Below are 20,285 nucleotides of genomic sequence, written 5' to 3'. Positions count from 1 at the left end.
TATTAATTATGTATAATATTATGTATAATTTATTAATTAGTGGCATAAAAGTGATAAAATATTTTAGCAGTTTTTTGGCCATGTCTTTTATATAAGCACAAATAAACAATCAGTAAACATAACCACAAAATTGGCACTTAATTTGTGAACCTTTTCAAAAGAGTTTATCAGGTATATCTGCATTTAATGCCTGAAACAAATAAAACAATCCTCCAAAAAATTAATTTCTTTGTCACTTGCACTTTTTCCAGGGGGGGATTAATAATATTTTTTTAACCTGTTGCTGTGTAACTAGCAAGCAGTGGATTAATTTCAAAGTTACAGACTTAGTTATACTGGTGTGCATACTACGAACATTGAAAATCCTGACACCACTTAGATTTATATTTAAGGGAATTTATATTGTGTTTAGTTCAGAAAGATGACTGTTTTGTTGCGATTTTAAATGTTAGGCAATTTTGGGTGCCAGAGCTATTAATTTCAATAGCCTAACTAAATAAGTAAAAGTCTGTTCCTTAAAACATCCACTTAAAAGATTGGCAAGATATCTGTCAACCTTCAAGGTTAATACAAAATATATAAGGACCATTTTATTTAAATATTTCTTAATAATTTAGAAATAATTAAAACACAGAAAAAAATATTTCAGAAAGCAACGTAATAAAGAGGAGCTGAACCTTAAAACAATCGCAGTATACGATTGTGCTGTTCAAATAATAAATTATCTATGCCAGCAGTTCTCAACCTTCTGACTATTCTGACTAATGCGTACAATCGAAACAAAAATTGAAAACCTTTAGTACCACCATTACAAAGTACTACTATCACCACCACTCTTGAACAAAGCTCAGATCGCATAAATTTACAAATGTTAGAGAAAAAACTCAATTAGAATGTTTTGTTATAATTTTTGAATCTTATAGTTAAAAAATACTTTGCTTCTTTGCGTACCACCGGTTGAGAATCCTCGATCTATGCTTAATAGCTACAGTTTTAAGTTCTTGATGTAGTGAAAATATTTGTAATATTCGCAAGTGAATTGAATTACCGTGTTGGGAGAGTTATGTCATGCTTGCTATTTTTAAAATTTGTATTCGATTAAATAACATTTTGTGTGTTAAATATATTCTGTCCTGTAATGCAAGATTTTTATGTATTATTAGATTTCAGATTTTGAAATAAATATATCCTCTACAGTTGTGTATGAAGATCTTCTATAATGCCTCGTAAAACTAGTCAAGCTGTCAAAAAAGATGCTGTTGCTGCTGATACCAAGAGTGAAGCAGTAAGAATAGATTATGTATATTTAATATTTTGTTTTAAATTTCATATTTATTTTCTCTTTTAATCACAGATTATATGGTAAACTTGTTATAAAACATAATTTTAACATTTGGGTGTTTTTCCATTATGTGCCTGCTACACATTTGTATGTGTGTGTGCATGAATCAACAAATGGTTTGGTCCCCAGATGACGTGTTTCTCTTCCACAGGTGCTGAAAAGGCATGGCAGATGCCTAATGAAAAGAACTAAAATGTATTTCTGCGTAATAGTTTCTTAAAAAAAGGCCGATTTTTCGAATACGTATGCATTTTGAAGGCCTTTTTCTTCCTGTGTGCACTAATATGCACTTGTTTTTGAAATGTGTAAATTTGAATTATGCAAGACTAAGTGTAATGCAATATGAAAAAATTACTGTAAATTAAAAAAGTTGAAAAATTTATTAACAGTAAAAATAATGTTATGTATAAATAAATAAAATTCATGTGGATACTAATCTCATTTTTATAAAATAAATGCTATTCTGTTATAAAATGTTGCGAAGAAAATTTCATCTATCCAGCCATCCCATTAAAACCAGAAGAGTCCTTGTCTTCCATATTATTTCCCAGGCTCCTAATACGCAGTGAAACATTGCCTAACGAGCATAATTTGTTCTCGAGTGTTACTCATAATGCAAAGCACTCGTTAAAAGAAGAAATTTTTTCCATAGCTATCGATGTAAAATAGGACAGTGTGTTTCATTCCAAAACGGATACTCAAAAAGATTTATAATGTAATTTGTTATTTTAATGCATCTTTTTTTACAAGAAAGTTGTTTAAATAAGCTGAATAGGAATGGTGTTGAAAGGTTCACGGATTACAGAAACTGGATCTTGATTAGTTTTAAATTTTTCAAGGAGGTAATCCTTTGGCCCTGGAAGATGTGCAGTTGTCTTGTTCATAACCAACAAAATCCCAAGTGGCAAAGATGTGATCTGAAGCATTTTTTTTTTTTTTTTTTTCACAGATGGACCAAATACTTCATTGATCCAGTCTGTGAAAAGGTCACTTGTTGAGGTCATCTCCACATGACATTTAACCTGCTCTTCTGGACTTTATATTTCTTATATTTCTAGAAAATTCGTAGATTGTAAATGAGAAGTGACGGTAAATAAGTAACCCAATGGTAAATGAGAAGTTTAATTTTCAAACCGCTACTTGCATTTGCAGAATGAAAATGAGATGATCATTCATTGGCTTCTAGCCCGCCAATGCCTACTCCTGTGTTACAATTTAAAATGTGCTCTGGCAGATAACTCTCAGAATTCAGAAGTTTCTTGAAAACACCAATAAAGTTCTTGGATGATTTTTATGTTTGAGATTGCTGCTTCTGTATACCTCGTAACACTGTAGATGCCAGCTCTTTCGGACCATACATGCCTTGCCATGAATTCTGTTGATGATCCTGACATCTTTTTAATGAGGGTGGCAAAAATGGCTTCGCCTTCTCAAAAATTATGTTTTGGTTTATAAGATCGCCTTGCATTTGCTTCTCGTTGATGCACATAAGGTGCAATATTTTAACATCGTTGAGAATACACGTCCTTTAAATAAAACATGAACATCTTTTAAGAACACCCTTTAAAGAATCTCCTTCATCTTATCATTGGTTTTGAGAACAGTTCAAATCATTGATGTAGACCAGTTATATGTGCATGTTATATCAGTTAGCTCATACTTTGTTCTTGCTTCACACTACTGTGGCGTTTAACTCTTTTTTTGTTTGTTTACTTTGAGGACAAATGTATAAGCAATCTTAGACTTTACACACACATAAATAAATAAATAATGAACAATAATGTGTCTGAACACAGTTTTCACAAGGAACAGTAAGAGGTTAGCTGAATAAGCGATTTAGATCGCTGCTGCAAAGAATATGTATTGACGTAGACATTCTTTGGCTTCTGTGCGCAATCATGCGATTTTCGATGCTTTCAGCCATTCTGTCCGTTTGCATTGTGTCGTTATTTTCGAGAAACTTGATATTCTGAGAGAATAATATTTATTTTAAATTCCTTCCGGGAGCCGGGAGATTTTAATTTCCACGACTCAATTCCAGGATAGGTGGAAACCCTAGGTGTGTCGTGCATTCTCTGGAAGTGTTATCTCACAGCCAGGTATGTCATATATGAATAACCATTTAAATTCACTGTATCCAGGCATACCACGTATGACTTTTTGGGTAGAACATTTTATTGTTTTGTTGTCCCTAGATGTAGCTGTATGTCTGTTATACACAAATTTATCAAAAGGAAAATGTGTCCAGCTTCATTCCTAAGCAGTGTTTTTTTTTTTTTTTTTTTTTTTTAATTTTTGTATTTTGTTTCATCGTGGCTGTTTAACTGTATCAGTTGATATAAAAAAATGCACCTGTTCTCCATGCTTCAGAATCACCCCCTTATTTGTGTGTGTGATATATCTGAGTAGATGTTCTATGTTTACAGGTTCTATTTATTGCTCTTAAATTTTTTTCTACTGTAAAGTTGAATAATTTGTATCATTAAGCAAAATATTTTTTACACCTAAATGGCAAAACGAAAATGTTATTTAACAGAAGTGTGTATGCAAATGATAAATTAATCCTTTTTTGGCACTGAAGACAGTGGTGATATTTGTGCAGAATTAGAAAGTGATAGTTATAGTGATTTTAATATGGGCATATTTACTTGTTTATACAGTCAAAAGTCGTTAATCCGGACTCGTCGGGACTTCGGCGATTCCGGATTATCGATTTTTCCGGATTATAGATCATCAGTTTAAATCTCGTAAGATGGCATGCACAAATTCTAAAATTAAAAATATGAAACCGTATTTTAGGAAATAAAGAACAATTATGATCTAAAGGGTATCAAAATTTACAAAAAAAGAACCTTAATATTTATTTGTTTACTTTATTAAACATTTCTTTCAATGTAAGTTGTTTCGTTTTATGTGATAATACTTTCTCTTTAATTCTATAAAGACATAATTTCTTGTTTAGTTAAAAAGCTCCGCTGTTCAAGTCCCGTAATTGCTGTGCCGAGAATACCGACTAACTTGTCAATCGAAATTTTTTCGTTTTCACTAACCTCTCTGTCACCTTCTTCATGTCTTTATCCATTTTTTGCAGCAATTCCACTTTTTGTTGGACGGACATTGAGACATACTTTCGTTTTGTAGATCCTTTGGGAGCTCCAGAATCGGAAATTGACATAATCGAAAGACTTTTCTAAAATTGCTCTTACAGTCTGCAAAAAATAATAAGCTGCATCCAATTCGAAGATTAAGGAATAACGCAAGCATCAACATTAACTGAAATAGATAATTGTATAATTTTAGCTTCGTCCGTTATGCGTTATACGTCCGTTAACGCGCAAGCGAAAACGTATTCTGTACTTGCGCACACGCATATGCGCGTGCACGTAAAGGTCTTACGCGCACGCGTAAACACCTATGCGCATGTGTCAACGTGGCGCATGCGCAGAAAGTTTTTAGCTTTGAGGTCCGGATTATAGATCATTCCGGATTATGGGTGTCCGAATTAACGACTTTTGACTGTATATATTTATTTGAAGTTAGTCAAAAAGTATACATGTGATTTTTTTCTAAGAAAGATTTCTAATAATTTTTTATTAATGTGTTGAGTTGAATGAAATCTGTAATTGGATAATTTAATGATGAAGTTATAAAATGAATTCTGATAACTATGAGTGCTCGTAATGTACTAAGAATTTGGAACAATTGAGCAACAAATTTAATTTTTTTTTTCCAAAGACAGGTTTAGCAGTATGAAACACACAAGACAAAGCATCCTTTTACACTCTTTTGCAAAAAAATCAAAGTGCCATGAAGGAAGTGGTTGTTTTTAATGAAATTGAATATGTGTATAGCTCATACACAGATAATAAAATGATTAAAAAATCAAGGTCATAGTACCTGTTCACGGCTCACAATGGCCCGGTAGTGCATGCTTGAATTCGTCAAGGCAAGGAGTGGTAGAGGTTCCTAATGTCATCCTGCAACACATTCTGCCAGGCATTCATCAGTTGTCGCTCCAGATCTGCAATATTTTGTGTTGTCTGAATCTGGCGGCCTATTTTGTACCAGACATGTCCGATTGGTGAAAGGTCTGATGACCTTGCTGGCCAAGGAAGAGTATCAACCACATGGAGGCAGTCCAGAGATATGCAAGCGGTATGTGACCTGGCATTATCTTGTTGGAAAATGGCCCCAGGATGACGTGCTGTGAAGTCTAATGCAACTGGCCGCAGGATGGTATCAACATATTGTTGAACTGTGAAAGATGTACAGAGGATGACTAAAGATGACCTGCTGTCATAAGAAATAGCGCCCCACACCATCATACCAGGGGTTATGGCTGTATGCCTTTATAAAACAAAGGCTGATTGGGACCGCTGGCCCCGTCCTTTTCAGACATGAACACGGTGGTCATCTGCTTCAAGAGTGAAACGGGATTCATTGCTGAACACTGTACAATGCCAGTCTGATGGCAGCCACGATGATCGGCTACGACACAGGCCTCTGTGAGCGTAATCCCTCTCAGACAAGCACCGTAAGGTTGTGGATGGTACCACGGGATGTATACACATGGCTATAGTGCATTGAATAGTCCACAATTATACCGTTGGAGCGGTTCGGGCCTGGCGGATAATCATTATCTTGCCTCGCCTTTGTGCTCCTTGGCTTTCCAGAGCCTTAATTTTGTCAGCAATTTCTGTGTAGCAACCATTGCTGCCAACGTCTTTACATAGCAGCGTATGTACACTGCAGGTGGTGGCCTATTGCTCGGTATGACCACCCAGCTTTACGCAACCCTAGAATGCAACCACATTCGAAGAAGATTAGTTGTCTGTAAGGTTTTCGATATCGTCGTAATGGCATCTTTAGTTGCTTCTTTACGGAATTACAATGGCAACAACAAAAAAAGTTAAATTTTCCGCCTCTGTTACTGGTTTTATACTTTGCGAATTGCACATTAGAAAAGTGCACTATGATTACAGTCTCTGTTCATTGCCTTGGAACTTTAATCATTTGCATGTTTGATCAAGATGTTTTTGCATACCAAATTTCGTAGCGATCACACAAGTCCTTCTTGGAGTTTAGATTTTTTTTCAAAAGTATAGCTCAGTGTCCTGAGAGAGCGGTTCTGCCCATTGGGAACAGTTAAGGGAGTCTTCCCCCCCCCCCCGCCTTCTCATTTTGTTCTGCTTGTGCAAATCAGTAATTATCTGAGGTGCTTGCGAAGCGAAATTTAACTGTATTTCAAAATATCAGTTTTAATTTTTCTGAATTTAGATAATCTCATTCAAATATAGTCTTGAAGAATTATTGGTCACTAAATATCAGAGGGGGGGGGAAAGACATGCTATGAAGAAAGTTTTGAGAAGTTCTTAAAAAAACTAACCTTGAATGAAACTTAAATTGTTCAAATTCTATTTTTTTAGTCGTTTTCAATATAATTTTTCTAATTAATTTCTATTCGGATGTGTTTTAATAAATTATAGAGATACTTTAAACATTAACACGAAGCGTTTTATGAAAAACAAAAACAACAACAACAAAAAAAAAAAAAAACTTATATTTGATTGCTAAATTTTAATATTTAATTTTTTTATATCTAATGACATATTATTAATTTTATTTTATGTGTATTAAAAATTATTTTGTTAAAGTTTTACATGTGTTGAAGTTAATGCCTGGTGTATTGTAAAATAAATCCAGCAAACTAGAACTGTTTTTAAAAGTTTCAGTAATTCTAGCCTGAGAATGGATATACATAAATTTGTGTGTAATTTTTTAATTATATATATGTTATTTAATTTTATGTATCTATTTGAGAATGCATTAAATACTTTTTCATCTATTGGAAGAAATTCTGACTAATGTTTTATTATTATTAATACGTAAATATTTTATCTGGTCCTCTTAAAACTTGTAGATGCTATTAAAGTATCTAGCAGTTTATTGATGTACAAAAATAGAGAAATATTTGTCATATATATTTTTATGCTGATTGCTTTTCATTACTAAAATAGCTAGAGTTGCCTGCATGTGATAAATCTTCTTGATATCAGCAAATTGTTAAACATTCTATAAATTAGATGTTTCTTTTTTTACATATTCATAACTACTTTGATAAGTTTTATTCATATTAGTATTAGCAAATGCTGTATATTTATTTATATTTTTAGGGTGCACCTCGGAGGTCTGGTCGGGCTGTAACTAAACAAGAACCAACTTCTGGGAGAGATGCTACAAGGTCTCGCCGTAGTTCAACGGCTGCTCAAACTGCTGCTTCAGTTGCAGACTCAAAAACTCCAAAAGGTAGGAGTAGTGTCAGTTCACGCAGAGAGAGTGCATCTCCTTCAGATAACCGTAATAGGAGTGGAAGAGAAGGTGTTGAATCTCCTGCAACTCGTGTAAAGTCTACTCGAAGGAGTACTGGCCGTGTCAATTACAAAGAAAGTGATGGTGAAGAAGAAGCAGCTACTCCAAAATATGATGAAAACTTTGAAAGTAGTGAAGAGTTTGAAGAATCAGAATCTGATGAAAAATCAAAGAAGAAAGGGAAAAATAAGCCTGTCAAAGCAGTTACAAAAGGCCGTGGAGCAAAAGATAAAGCTAAAAGTGCTCGGGGTCGTAAAATTAAGCCTACAAAGAAAAAAGCAGATGAGGAAGAAGATGAAGGTTTTGAAGCTTCAGACGATAGTCAAGAACCTGAAATTGTTGTCACAGGAAGAAGAGGTAAAACAACTCCTGTGAAAGAGGCACCTAGATCTGCTAGAAGTAAAAAACAAAAAACTGAAGCTGCAGAAGTGAAAAAACCTGCTGCTGAAGAAAAACCAAAACCATCAAGAAGGAGTGCTCGTGCGGCTTCTAACAAAGAAGAAACTCCTAAAAAGAGGCCGTCACGTAGAGTGCAAGCTAAACGTTACACTGAAGAAGAGGAGGATGAAGAGGATATTGAAGTAACTCCTGTCTCTAAAGAAGAAGAAGATGAAGGAGAAGTAGAGGAATATGTAAAAAGTGAGACTGAAGGTAGTAAAAAGCGAAAGAGAGCTAGCACTTCTGAGGCATCCAACAAACGCATGAAGGAAACAGAATCAGTAGAAGATGACAAAATTGAAGCTGATGATGACAAAAGAGTAGAGGATGTGGATGAGAAAGAAACTGAACCTGAGACTAAAGTGGAAGTGAAAGAGGACAAAACAGACAAAGATCAGTCTGTAGAGCCAATGGAAGTAGATGAGTCGGATTCCGAAGAAGTGAAAATTGAGGCTCCTGCTAAAAATGAAACAGAAGTTGAAGAGGTTAAAATTAGTGAGGATAAACCAGAAGATCGCAAAGATAAAGATCAGGCTATCTTTTCGTTAGCAAAAGAAAAGCTGAGTGCTGCAAATAAGCAGGAAAGTATTGATAGTTCTGAAAATTTAGATGAAAGTATGCATAGTTCTGATTCAGAACAAGAAAGTAGAGCAGAACATTCTCTATCATCTGGTTTAGAAGATTCTCAAGATTCCAAAGATCAGAAAGAAGAAAAAGTTCCTGATACAAAAGAATCCATAGAAAGAAATGAAAAACGAGATGATATCGACCTTTCTTCTCAATCTTCTGAGAGTTGCCAGCAGATAGATGATAATTCTGATGAACCAAAAGTTGTAACGATCTCTGGTATTCCTTCTGAACCTGAAAAAATTGTAGATAAAGCAGAAAGTAATGTAGATATAAAAAATCGTGTTGATGCTGTGAAAAATGATAGTTCTTTCTTGCCTGAAAGCAAACCTTCAGAGCCAGATATATCCCCTTCAGCTCCTCCTTCTGCAGGAAGTACAATTCCATCAATCATTTCACATTCCAAGGAATCAAACTGTGACGTACCAGTGAATGGATCGGAAGGTGTGACAGTCACAAATCCTCCAGCTCATGTTATTCATAGTACTTCCAGTGTTATCTTAGAACATAAAGAAGATCCATCTCCTAAGGCTAATGGAGCTCATAATGATATACATAATAACACCACTGCACCTCCTGACCAGTATTATTTGTTACCTGGCCGTAAATATGTTGCAAACTGTAAAATAACTGAAACTGTCCGGCAAGCTGTTAAAGACCAGACTTTTGGTTTCGTTTCTTACAATTTGGGAAGTCCGAGTTATGATCCATATTTGCAGAAAGACAAAATTTTGAATGAGTTGAATAATCTCAATGCTCATGTAATTTGTTTGCAGCAAGTAGCAAAACCATTTTTTATTAGTGTGTTGCAACCTAGTCTTGATGCTCTTGGTTTTAAGGGTGATTTTTGCCAACCTGAGGACAGTTTAAAAGGTATAGTTACCTTTTACAAAACTTCTCTCTTCAGAATTACCGATCGGTCAGAAGTATCATTAAAGCATTTGATTGAGAAGGTAAGTTATCTGTGCATTATATTTTTAATATTGGTGTACATATCTGTGCGTATTTTTTAATATTTAGTCAAATGTTGCATTTCAGTTTTAGCTGGTTTGTAGTTATTCATTTAAGGTTTGAAAAGGGTTTTGTACCTGAGTAAAAGGTTATTAATTTATTTATCTGCTTTAAGATTTCTTGTGATTATCTGGAAAAAATGTTTAAATAAAAAGGCTACAAAAATATTATTTCTAATTAATATTGAAAAGGTTTTTACATTTTTTAACACCTGAAATCAATTTACTTGTGCAGAAGGATTGGCTAGCATTGCTGTTAAATGGAAGCAATAAGTTTTTCTTTATTTTGGCTGGAAAATAATTGGTAGTCACTTCTAAAGTTTTTTAATCCAAAGGGTTAATAACATGATATTTAATAAATATTAATAAATAAAGATAATGCACAAAATGTTTAAAAAAAAAGCCCCCTTGGATGTAATTTAAAATAAGAACTCTTTCAGATTTTATTTTTTTACGAGCTACATCTTTCTGTCACTATATAAACTCTGCTGATTATGATTTCAAATGGTGTCTTGCTCCAGCCGTATGTTTCTTTTTCCACCATTTGAAGAACCCTAGCACCTGCTTGATATTTTTTTTACATATGAACTCCGGAATGTGCAAATCGGGAGTATTGACTGTTATTCCCTAGTCTATTAAAACTTGTACAAGAGACTTATAGTTTTACCTTCATTGTAAATCATTGTATTGGTAAATCCAATAAGCATATTATCAAACTATAAATAATAATAATAATAAAATTTCCGTTCTTAAACTGCAGCTTTTAAGTAGTTCTCTCCGACAGCAATTAATTTGCATTATGGTTATGGTGTGAAAGTTGGCAACTGTTTGCTCTTTTGGGGGGAGCAAATTTTGGTTTCTTTGTTGATACACAAGTACCAGGATTATTACTTTTGCTGAAATTTCTTGTCTTACTACTACCTCTAATCTATAGCTACTTTTTGAACAATTCTTTTCTTGATTAAATGAGTACAGAGGAGTTAATTCCTGATAGAATATGATAGGAAAACTACATGTTTCTACCATTTGTCATTGCTATTTTGAGTATTGTATTTTAAACAAATGATTTTATGTTCTGTACCTTGAATTCTTTTAAGTTAATTCTTAAGCTGGTTGGTCTGTTTCTATTGTTTAGCTTGAAGCTGTTAGATGAGTATGAAGATCTAATTGCATTCCCCCCCCTTTTTTAATAGGTGCCATTAGCCAAGAAGAGAGGGGGACCTGTGCCTGATTGCTTTTTAAATTGCCCAAGTTTTTATTATAATCCATATCAAACATAAGATTGCTATTTTGCCTAATTTTAAGTTTTACTTTGGCATGTTTCTTTTCTCTCTTTGTTTTCATTCCTTTAAAATAGTTATAAGTAACAAAATTATTAACAAGGATACTGACAGTATTTTCTATACTGATAAATAATTGTTTGTTTAGATTTATATCTACTCAGAAATAAGAAATTGTGAATATTTCATTTTCTATGAGCTGTACGTAGTCTTAACTAGAGTTGATTCTCGTTATAAGAAAACTTGGATAAAGTATTTAATTTTCTCTGCATTGTACATATTTTCTTAACTAGAGTTGGTTCTTGTTATAAGAAGGAAAACTTGGATATTAAGGAGAAGAGGTCTTAATTATGGTAAGAATAATATAAAAACATAGGATTATTTTCCATTTATCTTAAAGAAGTTGTTAGTTTTGATTAATTATGTAATGGGTAATTCCTTTTTAAAGCAACCACTGCAATGATCCTGGGACAAAATTTGAGATTTTCACATCTCTGATTAGGTGATTTAGTTTTCCAGTTTTAGAAACTAAGCATGTGGCCACTTTAGCAAGAAAGTACCATTTAATGTTAAAAGTAATTTTTTTCAATACATTCTTATTTTTATGGCCTTCATTTCATAAATAGTGTCAAGATTATTGATAAATCACCAACACAAACCATCTTCAAATTTCCAACAATCCTAGTGATCATCATTTATAGTTTGAAGAGTTCTGAGTAAATCATGTGTTATCTTGTAATTTTTCTCATCACAAGAAGATCCCTGAGTATTCTGTGTGATTCCTACATATTTTTTTTTTTTTTGAAAAAAATTTGTTAGCAATTTTTGATTTCCCGACAAATGAGGAAGATGATTCTTCGGTTGATCTTTACATTATGGTAACTTGCCGATTTTTTGGCGAAAATTTGGCGACCAACTCTCCTACAGCAACCCTCTATTTTTTTTTTTTTTTTTTTTCCCATTGCCATTTTGTCTTCACGAAGTAAAGACATGTTTCTTTTCTTTTTATCTACTGAACACCTCTTCCAACAATCTACTAGCCGAATTACACTTATGCTAGAAATTTTATCTAACAAAACTGCTTAATCATGACAAATATTCACTACAAAATTGGGAAAAAGTGCACAATACCATACTCCTTACGCGTTTTTCAAAATAACACATACACATAAACCATGTACACATCGACTTATTTTTACTTAAAAAAACATCCCAGAATTACACAAAAATGGCATTGCGCACACTCTTCACTATATCCATGTACACTGCTTTTTTTCTCATAAATTAGAAAAATTTCACGAAAATACATGACAATTTTCTGAATCTTTAAACCTGGTAAAAAGAACATATATGAAATTACCTGATCATGAAAAAGTATATACCTTTTCCAAATATGAACATTTCCACATATAAAATAAATAAAATATCCAAAAACTTTTACCTCTAAATCATCTATTATATTATAAACGTCACCAACGAATTCATACCGCAAGCATTACAAATACTTAGTGTCAAATATTTAAGTTATTTCCATGCACGTTTACTTCAACTAAAACGTATACCAAATTCCTACAAATATAAAATTCACAAAATAACTATCATTTAATTAAAATATAATTAAATTCAAAAACACTACTTAAAATATAAATAAGCACATACATTAAATTAATAAAAATTAGCATACAATCCTAATTACTTTAAACTAAATCATTGCTAATAACAATTTTCCCAATAATACCAAATTACTTTACTTCCACCTTACATTTAGAACAATGCATAAAAATAATATCCTCAAATAATTAAAAATACTAACTTACCTAATCTTCTTCAGAATCTTGGTTACATGGTGGATACACTTTTATTATGGATTCAATAAAACTATTGAACGATTTTTTCTGCGAATTTTTCCTCCACACTTCCTCCGCTAAATAAAAAGCAAAATTCTCTTTATCACATCTAGAATTCACTTTAGACAGCGCCATACAATCCCAAAATTATTCAACCCTACTTCACACAACACACAATGAAGCTTAATACAAAATAATATACAGCCACAGATATTTTTCCACATCCCCCCTTTTCCGCTTAAAGAACCGTAATTCGTCCATTAATATCACATGACATATCCCATGATCTCTCATTTCCCTCACACGAAATAATGCGTAATCGGAACTGAGTACTGCTCACATTATTACCAAAGTCCCAGGTAGTAACCTTTATCGCCTCCAAAATGTCGCCAAAGTACCAGTTACCATATTCTAAAGATCAGCCGATTCTTCTTTTCGAGAAAGCCACATTTTGTCTTTCACTCGAATATGCAAAAAATAGTCATTAAATAAAATTACATATCGATGAAAGCATTTGGAGATGCAAACTAGAAATGTTACAAGTGAAAGAAATGCATATTTTTGCAGCTGGTTCAGTTGTTTTGGAATATTTTTTGTAATAGTTCTGTGATTTATGTTCTATGGGGCAAATGAACTGATGTTGATGAAGTGGTGGGAAACAACTCAGTCTTTATGAAAATAAGCTATTGACTGTGAACAATTTTATTAGAGGTAGACAAGCAAAAATGTGGACATAAACAAAAAATCTTTCAGTATGGGGCAAAAACAAAACCTCCATGGCTCTTTCAGAATATCGGATATTTGGTGTATTATGCTGAGAAACTGATGTATTCTTTCTTGGCTTAAGTTCCAAATAGAGAGGTGACTATAGTCATGCCAAAAATCCTCAGCCATGCGTAAGAGAAATTGACAATTTATTTAGACTATTAGCAAGCGTATGGAACAAAGCAATTAAAAAAAGGTTAGAGATATTTTACTGGTAACCATTTTATTGGTTCAACAACAGTTGCACATATGCAAAATGTTGAAAGACAGGTGCTTCGGTAGGTGGTGGAATAAAAAGCAACAAGGCAAGGTTAATTATAATTCTGAGGTCGTGTATCGTTGCAGAGTTTTGCAAAAATCCATGGGACAGGAAAAAACTTCTGATGCCATTGTAGAAGCAATTGCAGAAACATAGCAGCCACAAAGTGGATGGAAGAAGTAAATATGAACTTGGTGATTAAAAACATTGAGAGGTCTAATAATAAAGAAATATCCTTCTTCCCCCCCCAATAGTTTTTTTAAAAAGTGTGTTTTTTTTTGTTTTTTTTTGCTAACATTGAACCTATAGGGCAATTTTTTTTAGATGTTAATTTTAATGTGTCTAACATTAGAGAAGTATAAAATTAAGAACTAAAAAAATAATAGTAAACTAAAAATTTATCTCCATTTGCATGTAAATTAACAGGACATAAATTTCTTTATTGTTGGTGTCGGATTCAGCTATATGGCTTTTAAAATACACTGGTGTGCAAAAATTAAGGACGAAGTCGAAAAATTAGCATATCAGCTGAACGAAGAGGCAGAGTGGACAGAAAGACCAATCAGGAGATTAAGTAAGGTGATGTACGGTAGCACATGCGCAGATATGCAGGTAGACGTAATGGGGGAGTGTCTGAGTAGTATAAAGCATGTTGTCGGTGTAAGATCAGTATTTCTGGCAAAGAGATTGCATGCCGTATAGCAGTTAAAATCACACTGAGTTGCTGCTTCAGCGAGAAATGGCGAATAATCAATCTGTTAGACGACATCTGGATGCTTTTACCCGAGGTCGACTCATTGGGAAGTTGGAGGAAGGCCGCAGTGTGACAAGTGTGGCTGCGCAGAGTTCAGGATTGCTCACAGCATCGTTTCACGACTTTGGAGACAATTTCAAACTACAGGAACAGCTATCCGGGGGTTTAGTAGTGGTCGTCCACGAGGAACCACACCCACAGATGACCGGTATATTGCCTTACAGGCCAGAAGAAACAGGCGGCAGACAGCGGGAGAAATCGCTAGACACACGACACAGGCGACTGGACGACCGATATCTCATTTTACCGTGGCCAGAAGACTGCACGGTGGTGGTCTGTTTGCACGACGCCCTGTACGGTGTGTACCTCTAACGCCTGCCCATCGGAGAAGGCGTTCTCTGTGGTGCCGGGAACACCAGAATTGGAGAGACAATGAATGGGGACGAGTACTCTTTACAGATGAGAGCAGATTCAGTCTGAGTAGCGATTCTCATCACATACTCATCTGGAGAGAGCGGGGAAGCCGCAATCATCCCTCAAACATCATTGAAAGGGACAGGTATGAGGTGGCGATGTTCTCGTTTGGGCAGGCATCATGCTTGGTAGTCGTACAGACCTTCACATCTCCGACGCAGGTTCAGTCAATGGGACCCGTTATTGTAACGAGATTCTTCTTCCATATGTGCGTCTTTTTAGAGGCGCTATGTGTCCACAGTTCCTTTTCATGGACGACAATGCATTATGTCATCGCACAGTAGCTGTCGAACAGCTCTTAGAGAGTGAGGATATTGAACTTATGGATTGGCTGGCACGATCTCCGGATCTCAATCCCATCGAGCATGTATGGGATTTTCTAGGCAGACGCTTGGCAGCTCGTACCTTACCACCAGTAATGATTCTGGAGCTTCGATTGGCGCTGCAAGACGAATAGGTAGCAATGCCTCAACAACTCATTGACACCCTCATTCTGAGCATGGGCAGACGCTGTGAAACCTGCCTAGCAGTCAGGGGAGATCATATCCCCTATTAAAGACCGGATGTATCTTGCTGGATACCCATCACAGGGATGTTTCGGCCTTCAGTCGCATTGCACTCCATGCTACTTTTTCAATAAAGCTTCTTTTTATCCCTCTGATTTCTCTTTTAATAAGTGTTGCATACATTTACTCATGTCCTTACGTATTGGGGATCTTACGGTATTAAATGTGTTGATTTGGAAAGCTTTTGTACAAAGTTATATTGAAAAAACCGTCTCGTCCTTAATTTTTGCACACCAGTGTAAATGCATGCCGCTAATGCCGGTGTATATTTTTTTATATTGTGAAATAATAAAGAATTAGTTTAAAATAATCTTTGCGTTAATAAAGAATTAATCTTAAAATTTCTAATTAGCTAAAATTATCTGTTTTCACTAAAATATATATTTTGATGGTTTGGTAAATGAAATTATTAATTATTTTAAAAAGCTATTGTTGTAAGTTGTTTCTTTTTTTGTGCTAATACTTTCTCTTTAATTCTGTAGACAGACATAGTCTCTTGTTTAGTTAGATTGTTGAAGTTGTGTAACTGCTGTGTCGAGAATTCCGACTAACTTGTCAATGAAAATTTTTTCGTTTTCAGTAACTTCTCTGTGACTTTCTTCACAATTGGTATTTTCTGAATCTAGAACCATACTACAGATTTCGGCATTTATTAATTGATTGGTGATGGGGGAGCATTGTTCTCACAATAAAAAACTTTTATATCATCTTCATTTATTACCACTTTTCCACATTTCTTTACAAAATTCGTTAATTGAAAAATTTCACCTTTGTTTTGCGATATCCAAAAACCTTTAAAATGCACGGCTATCATCATTAAATTTAGCTATCGTTCACTATACATATTTGGCTATGCATCACGAGCTTGACGACTAACGACAAGTTGTTCCGTTAAATTTTATCTCTCTTTTAATGCACACTGAAATATTTAAGCTTGAATTTTATTAGTTATTTTTCTTCCACATGCTTAAGGCTTATCAGAATTCTGAATAAATAAATTCCCACCATATACTTAAGCCTTATTGCGGGCCGCCGCTAGATATCTCACCGCCTGATGCAGTTTCTATGGGTCCTAAATTCTGTGACCTGGTGCCACCTTACAAACCTTGGTGCTAGTTCTAGGTTTATGTGAATAACAAATCAGTTATTCTTAATTGAGATAGCCCTAAATATAATCTTTGGGTCTATGAGTATGATCGACAAAATCTATTTTTAGCATATGGAAAGAAATTTCTGTTAAATTTTTCCTTGTCAACATGTTTTAGCTCATTCAACTTAAATCTGTAATCATCGCCAAGTGCAATGTCAACATAAAAGGCTACCATACTCCTATGTTATTCAATTACTAACATAAAAAATTGCTTACATATTGCTACTTGAGTCATTACTCAAGTTGTCTGGGACGCCAGAGAAAAACGAACAGTTGCGGTTTAGATAGCAAAGGACGATGTTTGCATGATGTAGCTAGATAAATATTTCTTATTCGTTTAACTTGTACTTATGTGTAAATAAACCTTTTTCCTTAAGTTTAAATGATTTGAAGTATTCCATTAATGATAATATAGTTGTTAATTCATCGGGTAGATGACTTATGAATCCCTTCTGAGCTAGCCATTGTTTGAACGTAATGTGTTGATAAACATGCAGGGATTATATAATAAATAATGATTTGCCAGGTTGGCGTCAGATCAATGATGCATCTATGTGGAAAGTTTCGGTTTGAGATGCGTGCCAAGCAGATATGCAGCAACGAAGCCAAATTACTAATTGTACAAATTTATGTTAAAATGACTGCTTCTTCAATAGCAAGGTATTTTATTTAGTGTCAAAGTGAAATTAAGAATCAGGACTCTCCAGATGGTGTATCATGCATGGAGGGAGGGGAATCAATGCATAAAGCCTACCAGAAAAATGTTGTTGGTAGTTTTGAGGTCCGGATTTTAGATCATTCCGGATAATGGATGTCCAGATTTCGGACTTTGTATTGTATAGTTTAATAAGTTTAAATTCTGTGGTTAAATCAAGCACTGTATTTTCAGTAAAAAATTGACGCTTTTTACTAGATTTTTTACAGTTGCATTTTATATCTAGTTGTAATGAAAGTTTTCAACCGAAAAATGTTTTTAATAAATTTGGAAAAAAAAAAAAAAAACAAAACAAAACATGAAAGTAGTACCTTTAGTGTGGCTAGTAATCATCACCCAAATCTATGATCTTCTGCCAGCGTGTTGGTAGTTTTTCAAAGGGTTTGGAAACGTGGCAGCAAGTCAAAAATGTTCTGTTAAATTGGATGTCCTGTGCAGAATGGAAGATAACACCAGCAAGATGTAGCTTCAGGTGTAAAGAAAGGTAGAAGTCCAAAGGAGCAATGTCTGGGGCTATCTCGTGGATGTGGCAAAAGATCCTGTTCTTTGCCATTCTTGGTAGATAATACCATCCCACCAGATACAAAGCGGCCATCCCACCAGATCAAAGCGGGATTTTTTTGTTAGTCAATTTGCGTTTTGTGACACTGCTGAAGGCCTCACCAGATGCAGACCAACTCCCATTTCAGCCTGTGTTTGTTGATGTAAATCCACTTTAAATAAATTATATATATTTTCAAAAATAGTGATTGTTTAATTTTGCTTCATAATTTTGAAATATGATAGTTATCTTTATACAATTTTGGCATCTTCCTGGTATGGTTTAATCGACTAATTTAAGTTTTATATGTTTATGAAGTTATTAGGAAATGTTGAAGCCAGATTTTGATATCTGAAAGAACAAGCTTGCAAACATATTGGCCAACTCAGTGTTTCTTTTTATTCTTATTGACAAATATTTTTCAACTAGTATAGATAAAGTGAAAAATAAAGGACATGCCAAGGTCACCAACTTGCCTCTTGCAAGTAATTTAAACCAGATGGCACACTAATCATGCCTGTTTTTGGAGAAGTACATTGGTATCTTTACAATTTTGAAATATATTTAAAGATTGAAGTTAACAAGCATGGTGGCAGAAGAGAAAAGTTAGAAAAAGAATTTAATGTGTACAAATGAAATATTTGTTCAGAATGAGTTTTAGTTTCGATATATTTTTAATAGTCTTTTTAAGCATCTAAAATTATTGGCTGAATATTTATGTAGCTATCTGCATTATTTAAGAATCTTTTGAATTAATTGTAAAGGATGCAGTTTTAGAGAGATACATTATAAGCAGTTATTATTTTTAGGACAAAAGAGAAAATATCCAAATTAAAATAGAGAGTTAATAGACTACTGAAAATTAAAGAAGCTGGATTTACATACTTTTTAACATATATATATATATATATGTTTAAAGTAAAAGTTCACTGAAAATTAAAGAAGCTGGATTTACGTACTTTTTAACATATATATATATATGTTTAAAGTAAAAGTTTTGAGCATACAGATTAAGTTTTTCTACTCACATTTTGGAGGGAGGTTATAACTTTTCTGCTGAAAATCGTATTTCAGTTCATTTTATATTTCAATTGTATATGCTGTTATATTTTTAACCCTTTCAGGGCGGGCGTCCCATATATGCATTCCCTAAGAACGTCTCTTACAGCCGGGCGTCCCATCCACGCATCAGTAAAGATCGCATTCAGAGGACGGGTGATGCGTATATGCATTTTAAGGTGGAACGTTTTTCTGAAGGCCACTAGGTGGCATCCTGTGTCCATTACTTTTGAAATGAACACAGTTTTAGGTTCCTGACCTTGAGTTTGATATATTCTGCTTCACTTTGGTATTTTACTCATCAGCTGTTCGAGGGTGGGGGGGGGCAGAGGGAAAGCGTAAACAGAGGTGGGCTCTTTAAATCACTGTGTGCTAATGAAGAAAACATTCTCGTATCTGATTTATATCCAATTCCTTTTTTTATTCTATATTTTTTCTCTACTATGTACGGTCTTTTAGGGTTTCTGTGTGGAGTTTTTTTACGTTTTGCATTGCCTTCAGATATATTTCCGCTCCTTCTTCTTTTTTTTTTTTTTTTTTAATTTAGGAAAGCCTCACCTTGAGTCTATTATGGCGGAAAGGCACTATTTATCAGAGGAAGAATACCCTAGTATGGTTAGTGAACCATTTACTAACGCAAATGAGAGTACCGATTCATTTTCTAAAGAGTTACAAAGTGATACTTCTCTGTGCTTCGAGATTTACCACACTCGTTTTCATTTTAAATTTTGTTACTTCTTACTGTAAATAGTCTTTATTGGGTTCTTTTTATTAATTTTAAACTTTATTGATGGATTTTATCAATTAAAACTTTGGAATAATTTGAATAGTGCTTCCGAAAATTATTTTAGAATTTTAGAAAAGCAATTTTTTAAGTATATTTTCATGTAAAATAAAGAAAAAAAAAAGTTTTAAGGGCTAATTTTAACATATATAAGAGCTCAGGTAATAATCTAAAATACCAAAAATTACGATGCTAGAAGCAAAACTTTTGTTTTTCTGATTTTTGTTATAAAATTAGGCGTAGCAATGCAAAACCTCCGTCCTGTACGGTGACTGCCTTTGATTCTCTTCCGTCCTGCATGAGCG

At 34.0% G+C, this 20,285-nt stretch overlaps 1 protein-coding gene across 6 annotated transcripts in view; it reads left to right on the top strand.

The window, feature by feature from the left end:
• The window catches only part of LOC118198910 (uncharacterized), a 48,024-nt gene that overhangs the window by 2,311 nt on the left and 25,428 nt on the right, over window positions 1-20,285 (top strand). For 2 of the 6 annotated variants that reach the window (XM_035370694.2, XM_035370692.2), the window contains exons 2-3: window positions 1,164-1,285; window positions 7,516-9,729. In XM_035370694.2, the coding sequence (XP_035226585.2) occupies window positions 1,220-1,285; window positions 7,516-9,729 (2,280 nt within the window). In that variant the 5' untranslated portion in view covers window positions 1,164-1,219. The remainder of the gene's footprint in view (window positions 1-1,163; window positions 1,286-7,515; window positions 9,730-20,285) is intronic. The other 4 variants (XM_035370698.2, XM_035370697.2, XM_035370696.2 and 1 more) reach the window with 2 other exon arrangements.

This window comes from Stegodyphus dumicola, chromosome 1 (genome assembly GCF_044657685.1).
Source record: "Stegodyphus dumicola isolate Sdum_Otavi_A_Nest chromosome 1, ASM4465768v1".
NCBI lineage: Eukaryota > Metazoa > Arthropoda > Arachnida > Araneae > Eresidae > Stegodyphus > Stegodyphus dumicola.
This window is presented reverse-complemented; position numbering and strand designations above follow the sequence as displayed.